This window comes from Culex pipiens, chromosome 1 (assembly GCF_016801865.2).
Source record: "Culex pipiens pallens isolate TS chromosome 1, TS_CPP_V2, whole genome shotgun sequence".
Taxonomy (NCBI): domain Eukaryota; kingdom Metazoa; phylum Arthropoda; class Insecta; order Diptera; family Culicidae; genus Culex; species Culex pipiens.
In genome coordinates this window covers 112,635,863-112,658,433 of record NC_068937.1, presented here as the reverse complement: position 1 = coordinate 112,658,433, position 22,571 = coordinate 112,635,863, and the positions used below count along the sequence as shown (strand labels likewise).

At 37.7% G+C, this 22,571-nt stretch overlaps 1 protein-coding gene across 3 annotated transcripts in view; it reads right to left on the bottom strand.

The window, feature by feature from the left end:
* The window catches only part of LOC120432526 (synaptic vesicle glycoprotein 2B-like), a 96,814-nt gene that overhangs the window by 71,446 nt on the left and 2,797 nt on the right, over positions 1 to 22,571 (bottom strand). For 2 of the 3 annotated variants that reach the window (XR_008212558.1, XM_052710649.1), the window contains exons 2-11: positions 19,784 to 19,981; positions 17,502 to 17,664; positions 12,629 to 12,813; positions 7,136 to 7,320; positions 6,878 to 7,071; positions 4,225 to 4,435; positions 3,859 to 3,970; positions 3,465 to 3,624; positions 639 to 766; positions 410 to 489 (exon numbers count right to left, since the gene is read on the bottom strand). Coding sequence is in view for 2 of the 3 variants with exons in the window: in XM_052710649.1 (XP_052566609.1) it covers positions 434 to 489; positions 639 to 766; positions 3,465 to 3,624; positions 3,859 to 3,970; positions 4,225 to 4,435; positions 6,878 to 7,071; positions 7,136 to 7,320; positions 12,629 to 12,813; positions 17,502 to 17,664; positions 19,784 to 19,981 (1,592 nt within the window). In the remaining variant the exon portion in view is untranslated. Of the gene's footprint in view, positions 1 to 272; positions 490 to 638; positions 767 to 3,464; positions 3,625 to 3,858; positions 3,971 to 4,224; positions 4,436 to 6,877; positions 7,072 to 7,135; positions 7,321 to 12,628; positions 12,814 to 17,501; positions 17,665 to 19,783; positions 19,982 to 22,571 lie in introns of those variants that run through there. The other variant, XM_039597743.2, reaches the window with a different exon arrangement.

Genomic DNA, 22,571 nt, shown 5'->3' with positions numbered 1-22,571 from the left:
CATTTTGTTTCAAGTTCACTCAGAACTGAATGGCCGTCCCGTGTGTCTTAATTTCGGCACTCCCTATGAAATGTACCCAGTAAATAGCCAGGTTCGAACAGGCTTCGAGATTCCCCTCCCTGGAAATGTGATACAAACATGTCAGCGTTCATCGCCTTGATACTTTTCACTTGCTCACCCGGAAGGGCCTCCAAAATTGGATGTGGGAAGAAGCTCTAAATTGAAGACGAAACAGGAGCTGTTATGCTCTTTAATGATATGGAAGCAGCAGCTGGGTTGGATTAGATTGTATTACGTATTTCAGACTACAGCTGTAAGACGTACCTACACTGATTCAACTAGATAAATACAGTAGTTCTTTAGTAATGAATATTTAGAATTTTATTAGAAATTTTAAATAGAAACTCACTTAGTCATAAAAATAAAGTAAAAACTACTGCAGAGGCTTTTTCACTGTCCGTGGCAGAGTTGTTGATATAAGTGCTACCACTGAAAGAAAAAAAAGAGAAAGAAAAATATCAATAAAGTAGATCCAGCCTGGAAGACATGCCAACATAGAGTTGAATACACTGGTATTAAATTGAAAACAATTTCAGATCATTATTCATGATTGTGCACTTCATGAAAACAAAACCCACCTATGTGGATGCTTCCGATCATGAGGAACGGCGGCCAGCATCCCAGCGCCATCAGGTGCGGGAACAGCACGTTGCCGATGATGGATCCCGTCCGGCCAAACATCATCGTGAGTGAAACGACCATCGTTCTGCGTTAGATTGGGATAGAATATGCTTTTATTTGAATTAATACCTCGTCGCCATCGTGCTAACTTGTCGTACGTGCATTTTGGGCCAAATTGAGTTAAGAACGCCATATTGTGCAGCACACAATGCCTCACCTTTTGACCTTCACAGATCCCCAAAATTCGATTTCAATCCTGAGATATTCAACAAAAACCGAAAAACTCCGTGCATTTTTGTCACTTTACATATGAAAGTAGTTTCAATCTCGTCGTGCTATCTTGTCAATCCATGAAAATTGATGTAAGTGCGACAAAAGGCCAAAGGGATTTCAGGCCAGGAAAGTCAGGATGCGTTTGTCGCACGTACAAGCTAGACTACCGTAAACATTTGTAATTATAACTCGGGACTCCAGCAACCAACTTCAACCAAACTTTGGGACAATGCACAGAATGGTGAGCCAAACAAAACGTGTTTGTTATTGTTTGCATTGCGTGCTCACGTTTTTGAATATTCAAGGTCAAACATTAAAACGCGTTTTTCTCGGAACGTCAAAATGGCGGGTGCGACAAGATAGCACGACGACGTCGACCTAATTTATTCAGTGGAAACGGGCTTAGTCTACTGAGTTTTCTAATGAATGCTATAGAATTATTTTCATGAATTTCGTCAAAACTTGTAATAATTTGTATGTTGCAATAAAATATTATCATCAAAAAAAAATATATCTTAGCAGGCAGTGCCCATCATGTGGAAGGTAATTAAATTAATAAATTTTGGAGTAAGGCACTGTTTATTTCAGGAAATTGGGCATATCTCTGCTTATATTGAACCAAAACTGATACTTTTTATGGCACTTGTTCAGAAAACTGTTTTCTACAAAGTGATTGATTCTAAAATGTTTTAAAATGTTATAGTGTGATGTGGCGAGGATTGAAAAAATAATTTTCGGAATTTATTTGGTAATAAACAGCTTATTTATTAAATAATCCATGTTTTGTATTGTTTAATGCTCAAATTTGTATCCGGGCAATGTGTTGCTGTAATTTCATGACGAATTGCACACAGAAAAGATTTACTTTCGGTCGTATCGGTATTTCCAGCTTGGATTTTGGGGTAATTTCATAAAAAGCTAGAAATCTGATATTTTGGTTCGATTTTTTTATTGGAGGTCAAATATTGGTAAAATATAGTTGGTTAGAGTCCCCAAAGTATATTCGTAAGAAATTTGAGTGATATCATCATGAATGCACAGATTTTCTGTGATTTTTTTGAACAAATATCCCATAAAATCGAAAAATAATCTTCAATAAAAAAGTTGCTCTAGACCCCCCGACGAAATATTTCGGAAAACCCCGCAAAATGTCGGGAAAGAGCCCTTCTTTCACGGTGCCAAATATCAGACATACCGAATTTTGTATCATTAGTTTGTTCTAAAAAACACACCGTGAAAAGTTGCATTTTGCATCCCAAAAAAGTGTTCCGAGTTTTTTGGTGTTCCGAATATGTGGGATGTCTGTTGACATTTTTATTATATTGATATTTATTAAAAGTAGCTTTTAAAGTTTAATTTTGAATGAAATAATAACACAGTGCGATTCTTAAAATACCCTTTTCCAAGCAATGTTGACAAAATCTGATTGTCCTCATAACAGAGCATAACAGATGAATGGGAAATTTATAAATCTACACATACATTAAAACATTGTTTAATGAATGAGCACTGGTGGTCTACTCTTATTGCTCTTATTTGACTTAAAATTGATATTTTTCAATAAAATTTTCAATTTGCTGTCAGTTTAATTACAGCCAAAATGTTAAAAATCCTGAGGAAAACCGTAAAACAATTTCCTTTTCGATCTAGATTTCGAAAAACGTATTCAATTAGAATTTTTTATTCTTCAAATCTTGAGTTTTTATTAAAAGGTCCAATAAACAAAATTTTCAGTTTTTGTTTTGGGTGGTTTTAAACTAAAGCGGTTTCAAAAACCCCCAAAAAGCAAAAATTTAAAAAAATGTCGAACGGCTTAGTGTGGGTATATTTCCCCTAATTATTGAAATGTTTGCTTGCCACAAGTTTTCAAGGCCCTTGATGAACGTTTTGAAAAGTTGAACTTTCAGCATTGTTTTTATTTGCGCTTGACGACGCTCGCAACTGAAATGCGTTGCACAATGAGCACTTTTTTTTGGACGATAAAAAGTAGGCCATGCCAGAAGGACAGGAAAAGTAAGTTGTTGCAAAGTTGCAAACATAAGATTACTTCAGCATACGTCGTTCATTTATACAACATGTTCAAAAACGAGTATTTTTTGAAAACTATTTCAGTGGTTTTTACGTTTGTTAAGCATGTTATTTTATCAATGTCGCTCTTGTTTATGAAATTTAGGGTAAATTTTCAAAATAATCTATTGGTACGTTCGTTGGAAGAGCCGTCATTTGTTAGTGTGCGTGGAACTCGTATGAAATTGAAAAAAAATCGAGTGTGGCACTAAAGTTTCAGTTCCAAGATGGCGGCAAAAACCCGTGCGAAACCAGCGCGAGTTTCTTAAAAAATCACTTTGACAGCTCTGAGTGCGACACTCAGTGCGGAACTAGCCCTCAAACGAACGTACCATAAGTGTAATGGGTCTTCAATGTAGAAAATTTAATCTAGAAATACAAAATTAATTTTGTTTATCTGTGAATGTGTGTGATCGTGTGGGTGTTCGAGAGTGCCAACATACCGCATTGACGTGGGAAACATGGCCACAACAGAACCGACCAGCCCCGTTGACGAGATGCTTGCGATGGTGATGTACGTCGCCGACAGCACCAGCACGACGGTCGAACTCTTGCTCCAGTACAGCAGCAAACCGCAACAGCCGGACGTGAACAGACCGTACACTGGGATGGCCCCGGCGGTTGATGATGGTCATTGTTTGGAGTACGAAGAGAGAAAGAGATGGGAATGGACAATATTTAAACTGCTCTGTCAACGTCAAGAGCTCATCTAGAGTGAAATTTTAAGACTGGTTGCGTAACCTTTACTTGTCACCCTGTTTGTCAGGTTTATATTATTCCAGGTGATGTAAACCATCGAGGTCCTACGGTAACTACTCCTGTGGTCTGGTAACTTACCCAACAAATTCCGATTGCCAATGGCGTTAATCAGGACCGTTGTGACTAGGTAGGCTGCAACTCCGACGCATCCAATGATTAATGGATTCAGATAGATGTCCCCCTGAGTTGTCTGTGTGTTAAAATAGAGAGATGGGATGAGGTCATGCGAACTGAACGTAGTGTGGTCAAAGGCAAACGAGAAGCACTAGTATGGTTGGTTCCTTTTGGCAACATATAATATAATATTTCCAGAGTATTAATAAAGCTAGCTTTGTTCTACGATTAAGTACTAATGGTTAACTAGAATCCTAGGTAACTTGGTTTCCCTTCTTATTACTTTCATCCCAACCTTATGCACAACATGACCCATCCGATGTCCCTTACCGGTTGGCAGACCAGTTCCTCCGTATCCAGCGGGCTGGAAGGGGCCACGGCAACGTACGGGCGCTCCAGCTCCTGCAGGACGGCCGACTTGTTCACCTTGTAGGCCAGCATGTCGCACAGGGAGCCGTCGGTGGCGAAGGTCGTCGGATCCAGCTCGTACTCCTGGATGATGGTAAACAGCTGAGGAACCCACAGCCGGAAGGTGTTTAAGCTGACGGAAGGAGAGGGAGAAGGGAAGAGAAGAGCAAGTTGGTCGCATTTAATCCAGGACTATCGGCAGCAGAGCATCAAGGCACAAATAGGCGGGGTTGCATTCATGTACGGTTTGGAACGGACACCGGCTCACGTGTGCTAGCAAATGAACTCTTAATTGAATGTAGAGCTGTTTAGAGTATTGTAAAGGAATCAAAGGATGCCATGGCAGCTGTTGATTTAAGTTGTGGTTTGATGAATCGGCTATGGAGTACAAGCAGTTTCCATGATCTGTAAGACTGAGCTTCATCATAATCATCATCAATTAGATTTTACACATCTGTTAAAATATATTTAATCAATAGGTTTGGTTAGATTACTGTACACATCTAGAGATTTTTCGAAAAGGTCCTATAAGCTATTGTGTTTCATATGGACCTTTAAAAAAAAAACACTCTGGAAATTATTTTCAATCGCAAATCCCAAAACGTCAAATGTATCATCTTCACAACTGTTATTATTGCAAATGCGCAGCCTGAAATGGTTATGATTTGAATATTTGTCATAGTTTTTGTCGCTCCCCCCCCCCCCTTTCAAAATCGGACCGAAAAATCACCGGGCAAACCCCCCCTCCCCCCCCCCCACAGCCTTCAACGATTTGTCCAGAGTCGAGGGAGATAAACTTCAAAAATTATTTGCAACGGCATAAATATTCCGGAAAAAACTTTTTTTTTAATGGGTTACATACATGTACAAAATCACAAAATTTCACATTACAGATAGTTTATTAAATCCACTTAAAAGATGATTTCCAATCACTTCTGAAAGTTTCATGAAGGTATTTCATGATTTAACTGAGTTAGAGACGATTTAAGCTCAGAATTTTGCCATGCGCAAAGCCAACTGAGCAGTTCTCTAGGATTTCGGTCATTCGATTTTTTTTGTATTTTTTAATCCGACTGAAACTTTTTTGATGCCTTCGGTATGCCCAAAGAAGCCATTTTGCATCATTAGTTTGTCCATATAATTTTCCATACAAATTTGGCAGCTGTCCATACAAAAATGATGTATGAAAATTCAAAAATCTGTATCTTTTGAAGGAATTTTTTGATCGATTTGGTGTCTTCGGCAAAGTTGTAGGTATGGATATGGACTACACTGGAAAAAAATAATACACGATAAAAAAAATTTGGTGATCTTTTTATTTAACTTTTTATCACTAAAACTTGATTTACAAAAAAACACTATTTTTTATTTTTTTTATTTATTTTTATTTTGGTCGTAAAAATTTTTCAACTTCATTTTTCGATGTAAAATCAAATTTGCAATCTAAAAGTACATTAGTGAAATTTTGATAAAGTGCACCGTTTTCAAGTTATAGCCATATTTAAGTGACTTTTTTAAACATAGTCGCAGTTTTTCATTTTTTTAAATTAGTGCACATGTTTGCCCAGTTTTGAAAAAAAATATAATAAAAAATATTTTTGAAAAGCTGAGAAAATTCTCTTCAAATTTGATAAAAAGTTAAATAAAAAATCACCAAATTTTTTTTACCGTGTATTTTTTTTCCAGTGTAGTCCATATCCATACCTACAACTTTGCCGAAGACACCAAATCGATCAAAAAAATCCTTCAAAAGGTACAGATTTTTGAATTTTCATACATCATTTTTGTATGGACATCTGCGAAATTTGTTTGGAAAATTATATGGACAAACTAATGATGCAAAATGGCTTCTTTGGGAATACCGAAGGCATCAAAAAAGTTTCAGTCGGATTAAAAAATACAAAAATTAAAATTGAAGAAAAAAGACCGATTTCGTAGAGAATTGCTCAACTGTCTAACTTTCTGATCGCTTTTTTTTTGAACTCCAAGTTGATTTACGGGTGCCACGATATCTCGAGATGGGATGGACTTGGCTGAAATTTTGGGCGAAGACTCCCAAGACATGCCGCGTGTGCATGACGAAGCCCGATTTTAAAATTTTAAATTTTCGAAAAATACAAAAATCAAAAACTGGCGATTTTTTATATGAAAAACAGAAAACTATTTTTATCTTTTTTTTTAATAAACTTTTTGAAAATCGTCATGCACACGGGACCGGTTTAACGAGTCTTCACCAAAATTTTGAGCCGATTTGGTCGAAGCAATGTTGAGATATCGTGGCGCCCGTTTTCTGAAACTGCTAACTTCAAATAGCTATATCTCGGCAATGATACAACCAAATGTCTTAAAATTTGTTTTGTTAGTAGATGAAAATGTATATTTTAATGCCCTGAAAACAGATTTTGAAAAAAGTTTAATTGTGTGCTCCAACCGACCTATGACATTTTTGCCGATTTACATGTATGTAACCCCTTTAGCAAAATTACAAACAATGTCTGCCTCTACCATTTTTCGTTTCTTCACTGTAAAAAAATATCATGCGGCATTCACTGAAAAACGACTACCAGATGCTTACCCAAACAAAATTCCAAACTGAATGCTGTACGCCATCAAAGAATTCTTCAAATGAGTTTTGCCAAACATGGACTTCATCTGTTCCTGGAAGCTGCGCAATCCGGAAATTGTTGGTGCTTTTTGGGGCACCTCCTTACGGTCCTTTTGAATAGTTTCATCACTACTGATCGCGGTTTCGTCCACTATCTCTTTGATCTGTTGATGGCCAGTACATCGGGGTCAATACAAATATTGAACTAAAAAAACGAATCCACCTTACCGGATAATCCCCACGGGAGCGCCCTGTGTTGAGTGCATACAGCGTCCGGAAGACGGCCATGGCCTGGTCGTTGCGACCCTTGGCCATCAGGAACTTGGGACTCTCCGGAAAGAACATGCAGCAGGCTCCACTGAGCAGACTGGGCAGACAGCAAACGGCCAAAAAGATTTGCCACGAGTGGATTGCTGGAAAAATAAAAAAGAGCATTTTGAAAAAAAAAATGAATCTCGTTTAGAAATAATTTATTTAAGCACGCCATCGTTATGTGGAAGCCTCAAACTAATACCCTGTTGAAATAAAACCTTAATTAAACGATTTTACCCCAATTTTTTCAGCCGGAAAATTTCTCAAATTGCATCAAATAAAATGGCCTCTGCTTCAATTTTAAACCCCTATTTTTTGTTCTCCTCAAACTGAGCTGATGCATTGCAGCTTTCTTTTTTGTTCGGGACCTTTTTCCGACTCAACCCGGCCCTTTCCCCCAGAAGGGAGGCCCAACAGAAATGCACCAAAATGTTTCAATAAAATGGGCAGCCACTTCACCTTTGGGTCATGCAACCTTTATTTTATTTTATTTTTTTTTTTATTAATTTTATTTTTTTTTTTTTTGAGAGAGTTAGGAGCAGTGTCTGAATTGCTTGTTGATTTTCGTATAGAGAGGAAACTGGTTGTTTCGTTGGTTTAAATTTTATTTGATAATTTCATTATTTTCAAGTTTTTTTTTTCGTCATTGTCAAGCTATCTTGACGCACCGGACCGAAAACCGCAAACCGGAAAACTCTGTAGATTGTTGTCACTCTTCATACGAAAGAAATTTAAAATACCGGTACATGGTTGACTACCGTAAACATTTGTAATTATAACTTGGAATTCCGGCAAAAAATTAACTAAGCTTCGACACAATGCACAGAACTATCAAAAGGGTGACAAGGAAAAATGAATAATTGGGAAAATCTTATAAGATACCTCCCGATTCGATTCTTTAGGTAAAAATAAGTAGGTAACTGTGCAAATTTTGAGCCAAATCGATTAAGGTATAAGGGTCACATTTTCTCGTAGGAGTTTGTATGAGGAAATTAAAAAAAAATGTATGAGGAAGAGCAAGCATTTCAAAATTCCTCCAAAAGGTGACGTGATTCAGTGATTTAAGCGAGTTTTTAGCGATTTAAAGAAAACGTTTTGCCTTCCTCACCTAACTGAGGAAAGGCTATAAAATCACTCGAAAAATGAACTTCTATATTCGACCAAGTAGACCCACCTTCACGTATACCTATCGACTCAGAATCAAATTCTGAACAAATGTCTGTGCGTGTGTCTGGATGTGAGTCCGTGCACCGAAAAATATGCACTCGATTAACTCTGGACTGGCTGAACCGATTTGGACCGTTTTGGCCTCATTCGATCCGTCTTGGGATCTTATAAGTGTTAATATTATGAAGTTTTGTAAAGTACTTCAAAAGTTATGCTAAAAAACGATTTTAACAAAAGCCCGGAAGATTGTAAAAAGAGTGGTTTTTGTATGAAAATCCGTCATGTTATACATTTTTAGAAAGGTATTTAAAAGGCCCTTCAAATGAGCCTAAAACATGGAAAATCTGATAACCTTATCAGAAGTTATTAGCACTTATGTGATATTTATACACATTTCACAGGCTGGATCTCAGATATTCCGATTAAAATTATGTTCGGCTCTGTCTTGCGACCCATCGATAGATGGGTAATCAAAATACCTTTCCAATGCGTCCAAAACATTGAAGATATGACAACCCTATCAAAAGTTATGAGCACTTAAGTGTAAATATAACACTTATCAGAGGCTGGATCTCAGATAATTTGATGAAAACGTTGTCCGGATCTATCATACGAACTATCGTTGGATAGGTTATCAAAAAATCTTACCGATGAGCCAAAAAGATTGAAGATCTGAAAACCCTATCAAAAGAAATGAGTAATGGAGCTTAATTTGTTAAACATGTTATGGGGGAATGATGCAATTCTGAATGAAGATATTCACTAAATGAATGTGAGGAAGGCACCAACCACCTAAAGGTGGATTAAGCAATGTTTTGTGTGAAAAGTTACTTACAGTTACTTATTTATGTCTAAGAAATCATTTCAAGAGGTATCACTGAGGTCGATTTTTGTTATTGTCACCCTCATGGTCAACCAAGCAAAACGTGTGTTTGTTATTGTTTGCATTGCGTGCTTTATTTTATTGTTATTCGAGTTTAAACATAAAAACGCGTTTTTCTCGCAACGTCAAAAACGACGTGCGACAAATGATTCCTTTGTGGACCATCATTCAGTGAGGTACTCCTGGATTTTAGCTCCTGAAAAGTGCTTAAAAAGTGCAAAAATGCCTCAGGGCAAGAAAAAGAGGCGGTCCTCACCAACAGGTTCGGCAGATTCGAAGAAGCTAAAGAATGCCGAAGCGCTACATGCAAAGCCAGGCAGTTTGAGCAAGGACGCTCAAAAATTGTCTGGAAACCAGTTCGCTACCCTCCCTGTGGACGTGAGCGAGAAGGATGAATTTGAACGACGGGAAAATTTGCCACCCATTTTTGTGAAAACATCGTCATCGGATTCGGTGCGAAAGTGGCTGACCGGGTTTATCAAATCTGGTGCTTTACGAGCTTCCATTCGCTTGTGTGCTGATGGACTCAAAATTCTGCTACCTACCAGAAAGGATTACAACTACGTTCGGGATTTCCTGAACAACACAAAGATTGAATACTACAGCCATGACGACCCAGGTAAACGCCCCATGAAACAGATCCTCCGAGGCCTGTACGACATGGATGTGAGTGTGCTGAAAGAAGAGCTCAAAACTCTTAAGTTGAACGTGATCGAAGTCTTCAAGATGACGAGCCTCTGAGCTGAAAGCAGTTCGGGCAATTTTCAACATCATCGTGACTTGGGAACGTTATCGTCCAGTGCAACGTGACGTGACGCAATGTTCGAACTGCTTGCAGTTTGGACATGGTGGAAGGAACTGTTTCATCAAGAGTCGTTGTGCAACCTGCGGAGGTGAGCACAATACACAAGCTTGCGAAACAATCAACGAGAAAATCGAAGCGAAATGCTTCAATTGCGGCGGCGACCATTCTACCAAGAATCGAAGCTGCCCAAAACGTGCTGAGTTTGTAAAAATTCGGCAGCAAGCGACGACGAGGCACCAACCAAATCGTCGCAAAACACCACCAGCATACACGGACGTGGGTTTTCCTGCTTTGGCGTCACCAGGAGCAGGATCTACTCGAGTGGTTCCAAATCTGCAGCCATTGCCGTTGAATCAGCGGCAAAGAATTGCAGAGCATACAACACCTCCAGGCTTCAGTCAGCAACCGAGGGAAAACCAACCAACATCAACGGGTGAAGGCAGTAGTGACCTGTTTTCACCACAAGAACTTCTGAACATTTTCATCGAGATGTCAACAACTCTGCGTGGCTGCAAAACTCGCCAGAAACAAGTAAGAATGCTCCAAGAGTTCTTACTTGTTTCATCTTAAAATACAGTTCGTAGTTTACTCGTTCTAGTGATTTTGAATATTTCAATGGATTTTTTTTTTTAGTTTTAAGTTAGGATTAGTTGTTACAGTGATTTTTTTTCTTTTTTACCCAAATGTATTCAATTCAATGCAATAATGTAAAACAATTTGAAGCAAATAAATAAATGTGATAAGTTAATAATAAAACGAAAAATACAACAAAGATGAAGAGCATTAGGCCATACCACTTATCATGTAAAAGAAATGTAATTATTATTAGAATGTTCAATAAAGACATATTTAATTTCAAAAAAAAAAAAACGTGCGACAAATTAGCTCGACAAGGTCGCTTTACATTGTTGAATAAACGACTAAATTATACATTTGACAAAAAAGTAAAAACATTCAATGAAATTAAAAATAAACATAACGCGGTTTCAAAAGCACATTAAAAAGCAACAAAAAAATCAAAATTAGTTTTATTGAACTTTTAAAAAAAGTCCTGATTTGTTTTCATAATAGATATAATTTTAATGTTTTAGGCATCCAGTTTTCAACTATGAGTTGCAATTTAAATTTTGTTTCCCTCACTAATTTCCTGCAATGAATAACATGGGCGGTTGTCATGACAGCCATCAAATCGTCGAGGTTGCCGAGTGAAACCAAGTGAAGGAAATCGAGTGGATGCAATTTTATGCCCTCTCTTCTTTTGTGTGGCTGGCACCAAGGGTTCTACTGGGGGCCTGTTTCAATGGTTTTATTGCGAGCTTGGTACTTCCTCCAATTTTCGGCGCGGAAATCTGGTACCGTTGACGACCCAGAGAATGGATTGTGTGGGATGATATGCAGGTGCCATAAATGAAATTTATTGGTCCTTTCTGGCGGAGATGACGATCATTAAGGGTGGTCCAGCCAGAGCTTTTATTATCCGTTCGTAGTAGTACTTTGTTCTTTAAGGATGAGAACTCTTATTAAAGGCTCTATTGTTTTTGCTTGGTTAAGTCTAACACTGAAGGGTGTTTTCCTCGAAACTTAACAAAGCCACACGTGGCAATATTTTGTTTCATAAGATTGAAGATTGATATTTCAGTTTCTGAACAATTGAAAATTATTTTTTTTATTAAAAAAAAACAATTTTGTACCTATTTTTTTTTCCGTTCGGTAAAAATTTGATGACCGAGTCACTTAGCCTATTGGTAATGCTCTCGCCTCGTAAGCAGTAGATCGGGGTTCAAATCCCAGCTCGGACCAACACAATTGGTGATCCTTTCCCTTCTGGATTCGAATACTTAGTAAAGAAAAGGTACTGTATCATCACAAGCTGGACCTTATCACGACAACGGTTAAAAATATTAACATAAGTTGGGTAAAAATTGCCACTTTATCCGTTTAGTAATTGGTTGCCTCAATACTCTTCAAGGGTGTTCCCCTTAGGAAAACTGAGAAAGATTTACTTTCCACTCAGCTCATAAAAAAAGTTGGGTGATTTATTACTGAAGAAGGGTGCATAGCCGTTTTATTGCCTGGCAACCAAACCTCAAGAAGAGTATTCATTCACGAAATTGGTAGGTATTTTCAATTTGAAATTCGCTTAGCTCTCTCACCAAATTCGGTGTAACATGCACTTGACCGAAATGGCTTTCCATAATAAATAGAGTCATTGGCTCTCCGTCTTAATTTATCTCAATGAGCAGTGGCAGGATGAATGATGAAATTAAGTTGATGGCTGGATGATTTGCTTACGTGTAAATCTAACACGTAATTTAAAATGCATTGTTTAACTCCGTTCACAGCGATACCTACATAAAGTCTGCTAGATGAATCTAGTAGGCAAAAACACAATGGTCCTTTGGGAGTCAAGTAACTGTAAGTAAAGTACTTGTTTGAGAGTAGCTTCCCCCGGAAGTCACGCTATCTGGCATTCCGACAGAGTTGGCACCACAATTCCGGGCCTCGTCCGGAGACTAATTCAACATGAAAGCACTATATTCCCTTGGCGACTCACCCAGCTTGCCGTCGAGCAGCGTAAAGTCCCAACCGGCCTGCGGAATAATGGCCCAGGCCAGCGAGGGCAGCAGCACGTTCGCGATGCTGTAGAAGATCCCGACCGTCATCATGACCCGGGACCGGTGCTGCAGGCTGTGGAACTCGGACAGATACGCCATCAGAACCGCGAACGGGCCGCAAATGCTGTGCAAATGGAAAAGTTGTAGCGTGTGTGAGTGGTGAAAATGCGATGCATTTGGGAAAGAGTTTTGGGACAAGGCAATTGGGCACATTATATATTATCTAGATTACTTTTCTAAAACAATTAAAGCGCCATGGCTTTCCTATGTACGTAGGACCTTTTGAAAAATTAAGCGAGATATAATCAATTGAACTTTTAACATTTCGTTGTTATAGTCCAAATTTGGCTCTAATACCCTACACTTGTGCAACGACTCAGATTCGTCCACCGCTCTAGTGCAGTTCATTTCCATCAGCAGACCGCGGAAAATAGCTCTGTGTGAATGACGGATGTGCATATCACCACTTCAACCGTCGCGAGCTGGTTTCTTCAATTAGAATGCAAAACAGAAGGCAAAGGGACGTTTCCGGGTTGAGGCAGTGGCGAACAAGTGCTTCGAGTAAAATAGTCAATTGTTTTTTTAGTAATGAGGTTTGAAAGTGTGAATCAAAAGAAATTTAGATTATTATATTTGATTTTTTGATGGCCGATTCCTGAAGTTATACTGTAGATCAATTAGGGTTAAACCTTCAAAATAGGGTTTAACTGTTACTATATTTTTCTTGTTTCATTAGTTTTAGTGCTTCAATTTGCATTAATCAATTATAAGAACTACACACTCTTGAACTACACCCAAAGTTAAAGAACGAGGAGATAGTCCTCACGAAAAGAAACGTGAGGAAAGTGCTATTTTGCGAGAGTATAGTCCTCTCGCGTGTTCATTCGTTTATTGGAACAGTTCATCCTATTGAGTGGCTTATATGGACAAATGACCGCCACTTAGTCATCGAACCATGGTGGACCATACGGCAAAGGCACGGTTCAATATGCCGAAGGTCTTGGGTTCGAGCAAGGTTCGAGTCCTCGGTACCGGTACTTTTTTTGATAGATAAACTTTTTTTTTGGAGATGAACCCATGAGTAAAGTGCTCTCGGTAATTTCGGGATTTATCATCTCAGTCCGCACACAGTACCATTTTACTACCGAATCGTGCTCTTTATCCTCTCGTATGCCGATGTCCAGTTCTGGGTGTACTTGTATAAATAAAGAATTAGGGGAAGAGGGGATAATATGCACCCCTGAGGCAAAATGAACCTTCAGCTTTTCTCGCGATTGTGAAGAATTTTCAGGGGACAAAAACATAGAAATTAGAAACTTTACATTGCAAAACCATGCTGGAAAAAATTGAGCATCGTAGTTACAGTTTTCCCTTAAGGGGTGCATTCTACCCCCTCTTCCCCTAATTTAAAATTGACTTACTGTTTTGATTTCTGAGTAATTTTCTCCTTCATTTTTCGCAACAAAGTAAATCAAAGCATAATTTTGGACAAAACAAAATATATAACATTTTTAAATTGACATCAAAAGAAGAAAATTTTAGTTAGAAAAATGGCTGGAAATGTATTTTGTCCTACACATTGATACAATAAATATTTTTAAAAAATCTCTAAATCTCTTAAAATATGAGCTTTCTGCTTTCCTTTGCAATTTATAGATTTCAAAAAATGGCTTAGAAGGGATATTCGTTACCTCTTTTTTTGAGTAATATTCCATAAAAAAATGTGTAAAAATGTGAACCTGATGAACATTCATCTAAAACTGATAAAAATTCATCATTTTCTGGGGTAAAATTCATGATTTTTTTAAGCCACAAAATCTGTCACCATTTCCTGATGAATATTACCATCATTTTTTTTCTGTGTAAAGTTATAATTAGTTAGTTTTATACTTTTAGACATTTTCCTATAACGCTTTCGCTTTTATTTTGCCTTCCCCAAATCACCAAAACCCCGGGTACTTAGTCAAATGATTGAGCGATCTGCCTTTCAAGCAGACGATCAGGGATCGAATCCCGCTCGGTCACCTAGTCACCGATTTTTCGGTGACACCCAGAACCCCCTGCTCCCTCTGGGAGCAACAGATACTCGGTAATTAATTACCACACACACATGACGCTCCTCCCACTACAACAACTAGCGGTGGGTGAGTCACCAAACCCATTGAAGAGATCAGTGAAATTCTTCCTCACTATTTAGGTAAAGCTTGTCAATATTGATTCAACGACCATTGATTCAGTACGTCACTGAATATGCCAAAGGGCAGCGATTTTCCAGTTTCAGTTTCGAATAAACTGGCAATAATTCAACACACATCTGACTTGGACGCTTGGACAATCTGAGGAAGATTCTACTTCGTATGTGGGCTGTCACTTTTTGCTATTGAAGTGTTCTTTCGGTCGGATTAGCTAATCTCAAATCGGAAAAGCCCATTTTTGGTGATAACTTCTCAACTGTAGTTTACACAAAGTACGACTTTTGGAGGAGATGTCTTTCTTTATTAATCGCTGGGATCGATTCCAGGTGAATTTCGGGGTTCTGTTTTGCACACTTTGTTTATGATTCGCACAAATTGCTTGTTTTCTTCGAATTAAATTGATCACAACAATAACAGACTTGACAATTTGATTCTTCTCAGAAATCCTTTTCGAGCACTGACTTGTTAACGAAGCAACTTGTTTGTTTATTACTTCATTCATTCATTATGCTATGGCTTTAAAAGGCACCATGACCGGTCGGCCATTTGGCGGCTATGTTTGTTTTAGAAAAACGTTCAAATCTTGATCCAGAATGTATCAAACAAAAAATGGTTTTCTTTGTGTTGTTTGTAAATGCATAATACATATCGTGATAATGTTTTAATTTTACTATTTCTGGACTCTGAATTCAGAACCATAAATCAAAACCAAGAGTGAAGAAAACCTTTTTGCCTGTTTTTTCGATGCTTTGGAATTCCATAAAAATTCAAAATGTTTTTATTCCAGCCCAAACATGTTAATTATGATTATCAATGCAGAAAAATGCATTTAAGATTGTTTTCAGATGATTTGACTTCTATTTTCATTAAAATTTAGAATTTTTTTGAAAAAATATTTTTATGTCCCTGATTTTTGGACTATATTTGAAGGGAGGGGCGACATAACCTTTGAACTTAAAAATGCAACAAACTGAAAATAGAGGTTTTTTGAAAATGTCCATGACGTAAATTGCAAAAATTTGGTGCCAAAAAGAAGAGATGGTCCAATTTGCTGAAATTCAAGATTCTTACATGTTTTGATAGTATCAATAGCACCACCAAATTTTATTTTATAAGGGATCCTGGAGAGTGCCTTAGGTTATATGCAGGGATCTGACTGGCATGCAGTTTCCTGAAGTCCCCACCAGAGGCGCTGTCAATATTGTTTACGTATGGTTTTTGAAAAGGTCGTATGAAATAAATACCTTATTTTTTTTCAAATTATTATGTTTTTTGTTAGTTTCTACCTCGGTATTTAATTTTTTGCATATATATGCGAGATAGTTACAAGCATTACGTTATTTTTTTACATTTAACATTTATTAGATCAAGAAAAAAAAGTTCTACTTGGCCATTCAAGAAAGACAACACAACACACTGAACTGAACTAAAAACTGAATAGCTGCAGTTTCCTTGAAACAAAATAAAATTTGTTTGATATTTCCTGTCCGTTGTATTAAAATGAATTACGCTTTCAGAATACTAACTAAATTTCTGCCTAAAATGCTTTTTCTAGCTGTAACTGAACACCAAAGTGCTGATATGCCAGCATTAGTTTCTCGATGGAATTATATGCTGTTCCCCTAGATCAAATTTGAGATTAAACATAAATCTTTCTAAAGAAAACAAAACTGAAAAAAGTTATCATTTATGTAATTTATGTCCGATGCGCATACGACCTTTTCAAATGCCACGTGCTAAAAACTTGGTTCGATATTGGTTCGATTTTGACTTCACTCGCTTTGTATTTGGATGACAGTCGTGTCGTAACCGTGGTTAGATGACGCCTAGCACTCTTCTTGCCATTTATTAACATTTGTAATGCGCCATTGCATTAGAATTCATGGAAACATGCTCCACCAAATTTTAATTTGATCAGAGAAAGTCAATTTCGAGTGATGTGCCTCTTGGCGCGAAATCACCAAAATCTGGAGTTTTTTTTAAAAAGGACCAATAAACCAAATTTCCAGTTTTTGCTTTTTGGGTGTTTTTGAAACCGCCTTGAGTCAAGGGTATTGAAAAACACCCAAAAAGCAAAAACTGGAAATTTGGTTTATTGGTCCTTTTCAAAAAAAAAACTCCAGAAATGCATTTTCGGAAAACCTTAAAGGAACATTTTGAGCTCAGCCTATGAGTTGTAAACCAGTTTTGTTAATTTGTTAATGTTTGAAAACAATAAATCAAATCAACAACGCTGTAGGTATAAAAAAATGAACACACAGGCTCAAATTCCAGAAACAGGCCTGATTTTTATCTTCAAAGTTTGTATGGCCCACAAGCCACTCACTTTAAGAAATATTCGTATTAAAGGCTTAAATGCCGTCACAATCGTAATTATCAAACAATATTTACAGGATTCGAAGTTCAATGGCCAGCTCCAATTGAGCCCAATTCGGGATCAAAATCAATATGGTCCTTACCAATAAAACGGCACAACATTTCGCAAAAAAAAAATGATCGATTTTGTTCCAAATTGGCACCTCAATTTGTCACACCCTCACCAAAGCCAAGCCTCAAACTGACGCGGAAGCATATTGAAGCTCATTCGGCAAGAAGCCCACTAGGGGAAAATACTCACATAAATCCACCCATAAATTTGAAAATCATGATGGCCACCACGGACTGGCTGGTGGCGCACAGCACGTTGAAGGTGGCATCCAGCAGGAAACCGTACACCAGCAGCCGCTTCCGGCCGTACGTGTCCGACAGGAAGCCCCAGAGGAAGGCCGAAGTGATCATTCCTGCGGGAGGGAAAGATACAGAAGAGGAAATGGTGAAAACTGAAGAACGTTTTTGAGGAACGCTCTGTTTGTTCAGCGGTTGCATAAATTTAAGCGGTCGGTTCTTGGAACTTGTGCAATCGGATTAAGAGCGAATGGAAAGTTTCTTTGGGAAATTCAGCAGATTAAAGTTGAAACCACTATTTAATTAAACGTCATTCTCCAAGCTGAGCAATTCATAAATTCAACTGCAGCAATTTGCAGTGGTTTATGGCCTGCAGTTGTGCACCATTATTAGAGTGAAAAACTGACCTCGACGATGGGTGGACGATATGTGTTAAGGAGGTTGATGATGGCCGCTAGAGCTATTCATGGGTACGAGCAATCTAGGTCGTCAAAACCATCTGCTCTGGCGTGGGGTGTGATGGCGTGCCGTCCTCTTCTGATATGCTGCTGATAGCGAAAGAAGTGAACGGAGAGGAAAAGAAATGTAGCTAATGCTTTGCCATGCTGGCGGCGAGATAGCAGCATGCACTGCTGTGAGTTTGTTATTTCTTTGCTCGCTAGCTCAACTAGCGCAACCTAGCGCTAGTTGAGCTAGCGACTTGGCGTTGATGGCCCTGGGAATGCGTTGACCCACGAGAGAAACGGGAGTGATGCGTCTTTAAATGAAAGGTATAACGTCATGATTCGAAATCCGGACACTTAGTACCATATTATTTTTGTTATAGCTGGCAAAAAATCATGTAATAAGTTGGAAATGTAGAAATATACTCAGGATGTAGTATTAACAGTCAATTTTAAGAAAATGCATGCAAAATATGTCTTTTCTAACAATTTTTCATCAGAATTTGAAAATTAAAATGACTTGATGTGCTTCGAATCCCGGACACTGTTAAAAGCTGATTCGAAATCCGGACACTTTTGCTTCGAATTCCGGACACTCGATTTTGCTTATGAATCGCACAAATTTGGACTGAAATGTTAGTGAATGGCATTCTTTAGGTCTCAAATAAGCTGTTAACATCAAAACAGTTGATAGTTTATATAAAAAATGGCTAGAATTTAAGAAAATCATAAACATAAATTTCTGCTTTGCCTTCCCGGTGCTTCGAACGCCTATGAAATATTTCAAGTGAAATGTTTCGCATTTTTGATAAACTTATAATTTTATTTTATTTAATTGTTTTGGCATTAACTACAGCGTTCAAACAAACTTTAAATGAAAGTTGCTGTTAGAATTCATCAAATAACACAGTTTTGACATTTATAATGCGAACTTATATACAAATAATTGATAAAACAAGATGAGGTGTCCGGGTTTCGAAGCGTCCGGGAACTCGAATCATGACGTTAGTTGCACTGTGCATTTTTCATAGCTTCAAGATCTGGATAAATTTCAAACAAAATTATCTTGGTGCACAAAGTTTTAATAAAAAAAAACTTTACTTAATCCACCCTTAGGTGGTTGGCGCCTTCCTCACATTTAACGGGTGCTATCCAAAATGCAAAATTGCGTAAATAACACTTAAGTGCTTATAACTTTTGATCACCCTTTTTACAATCTTCCGGACTATTGTTAAAATCGTTTTTTTAGCATAACTTTTGAAGTGATTAACTAAACTACATAATTTTTAATAGAAACTTATGGGACTCCAAGACGGATCGAATGACGCCATAACGGACAAAATCGGTTCAGCCAATGTCGAGATAATCGAGTGACATTTTTTTGATCAACATCCCACCACACACACAGACATTTGCTCAGAATTTGATTCTGAGTCGATAGGTATACATGAAGGTGGGTCTAGGAGGTCTGATTGAGAAGTTCATTTTTCGAGTGATTTTATAGCCTTTCCTCAGTAACGTGAGGAAGGCAAAAACCGCGTTTAGGGCATGAAATGTAACCAAGAGCAAACGAATCGATGATGATCGAGTGATTCTGATGATTTCTGATGATTTTATGTTTGAAGGTTTTCCAATGGCCAGCGTCCAAGGAAAAGAAAAACTTGCAAAAAAATACACACTTAAATGAGACGCCACTGTACAGATATCAATCAAAATTGATTTCCGAAAGAAAACTAAATCGATTCCCTTTACACTTCGTTCCCACCAGATTGATGCAATCATCCAAACTTACCCCCGTAGGTGACCGCATTCAGGGTGCCCTTGTCTACCAGGGACAGCCGCAGGTCACACTCGGCACTGGGCAGCACGTACGACATCGTGGTCGTCTCAAAGACCGTTCCGATACAGCAGGGCATGGCCACCAGCAGAAGCAGGTAATTGAACTTTCCATAACCGGTGGCCGCAATCGCGGTTTCAAAGTCAGCAGGTCCTGAGTGTGGACGAAAATTAAGGAGAATTAAGATCTATACGATAAGAATGCACAACTTTGTATCTATTCGAGTGCACCATCCTTAATCTACAATCGGTTTAAGTTGGTGCTAATGCTACGAATCATCAAGATAAAACCATATTTTCATAATTAGTTTTGAAAGTTTCGCTATAACGTTATGCATTCTTTCTCCGACGCAGAACCACTTGAAAGAGACCTGCGATTCCGAACCGACAAAAAGCATAATAAGTTGCTAATGAAACTAGTTCAAAAGCTTAACCAAAGTTTGCTACCAAGCTTGAGCACCAACGATGCAAATGAGTTGTTTCGCGTTCTGCACGGAAATTCAATTTTAAAGTAGAATTAAAATGAAAATTCTTAATTTCCTAACAGTTTCTTCTTGTTTGATAAAAATTTGTCTCATCCGACTTTCCGTGCGAAAGTATTGAGTTTCGTCAAACGGTGCCGACATCCGGTTTTCCGCAACGCAAGCCAATTCTTTCTTTTTTTTCTGTGGCATCCACTTTCATGAGCAGCTTCCGTTGCCACCATAGCGAAGCTAAAGCTCAGGCCGTCATTAATTTGCGCACTGGATTTATCACGGCTTCCATCTCGGCGGATCAACGCGCAATGAAACGGCCGTTGCATTATTTCGCCGTATCGCATGATAACGTTTCCAGGAAAAAATGAAAAAAAGGTTCAAGCGTGGATGCTTATTGAAATAATTAATTACAGCATTGTTTTCACTCTGTATACGTTAAAAATGGTCATACAAAGAAAAAATAACTTCCTACAAATTAAAATAGGGGGAGAGGGGGTAATATGCACCCCCGGGGCAAAATGCACCCCCTGCTTTTCTCGGTATTTGGTAGAATTTTCCGGGGAAAAAGTAATAGAAATTGGAAGCTTAACATTGCTCAACCATGCTGGAAAAATTTTAGCATCGCAGTATAGAAACAGCTCAAGTTATTTGCAAAACTTTAAAATGTTGTGTTTTCATCTAATTTTCATTGAACATTCATTATGATTTTTTGACAATATAAAAAGCATTTATTAATATTGTAAGTGTTGAGGTATATAGTTTTTGTCATAATCTTCATTATTCTGTAGATAGATGAGTCCAAAAACATCGAAAAATGCATTTTTAATTAAATTTTCTGCAAAAAGCGTGGTCGGGGCAAAATTACATGGATGATGAAGAATTATAGTTGTTTTAGAACATTGAACAAAATTCTTCCACAGTAATGCTGTAATGGTTGAGAAATCACTGTTTTCCATTAGGGGGTGCATATTACCCCCTCTCCCCCTAAATGTTGCATTTAAATTTATTCAAAGAAAAAGCTACGAATTTTCCGCCAAACTATAGCCAATTTCCGAACAGCTTATCGCTCGGCACAAAAAATACGAAATTGTATTACTTGAGTTATTTTACCAAATCCTCGGCCAAAAATGACGGTTAATTCAGCAGAGAAAAAGAGTTGTTCTGTTTTCGGCAGAATTCTGTCGCACTCATGCATTAAATACGTTTCTGTAGACTTAATAATACTGCAATTCCCCACGAAAACAGCATGATTCAAAAAAAGTTCTCCGATCGGGCTCAAAATTTCAAAATTTTTTCGGGAGGTTTCTTGGCCAAAATAATCAGACCCGTATTTTTTTGTTTGGCCATAAGGGTGACCTACGCCGTGTTAGGGTGGTCCAAAAATGGCGATTTTCGTCGATTTTCGCAAAAACCACTTTTTCGAAAAATCATATCTCCGTGCCATTCAATTCGATTTTAGTTGTCTTAGACGCAAAAGAAAGGTGATTAGTTTGGCTATTTGGGAAAAATAGTAAAAGTTTTAAAAATTTAGCTTAACATTTGAAATGGTCGTATGAAAAAAATGCATGTTTGAAGGTCTCGGGACCAAAGAGTCTGAAAATATTTTTACCTGATTCCTCAGAAAATTTTGCATAACATATAAAAAATTGTGAAGTTATGTTTTCAATTTTCTTAGATACGATTTGATAAAATAAAAAATAAATAAAAACTGGATTTTTCGCCGCACCACGCGCAAAAATGGAAAAATGACGAAAACCGGACAAAATTTCTGATAAACTCGGAGTCACAGTTATCTTAAATTCAACAAAACAATATGAAATTATGAAAAGTATTTTCTTGCAATCGAGACTAATACTCATTTTTTATATTATTTATATTCACCGAATCACCCCTCCCCCTAAAATTGTCCACGAGGTTTATGGATGGTCCCTTTGTACCCCGTTGGTAGGTCCAAGCCAAGGCAAACTAAAAAGTGACAGACTGTCACTTTTTACACGGAGCTCAAACACGTTATCATAACAAATGTTTAATGCTATGTGTGAACTCCGTGTAAAAGGGGTGTCAAACTAAAAAGTAACCCCGTTTGTTTGAAAACAGTTTGTTTCTAACCATCGGGGTTTCAGTGTATTTATAATTCTAAACTTTTGGAACATTTAAAATATTGTTAAAACTACTTCTTGACTTTTTCATACCATTCTGGTTGTATTAAATTCGTATTGCTCATCTAGCAAAACAAAAAATCTCACTCCAGTGTCCAGTGTCACTCCA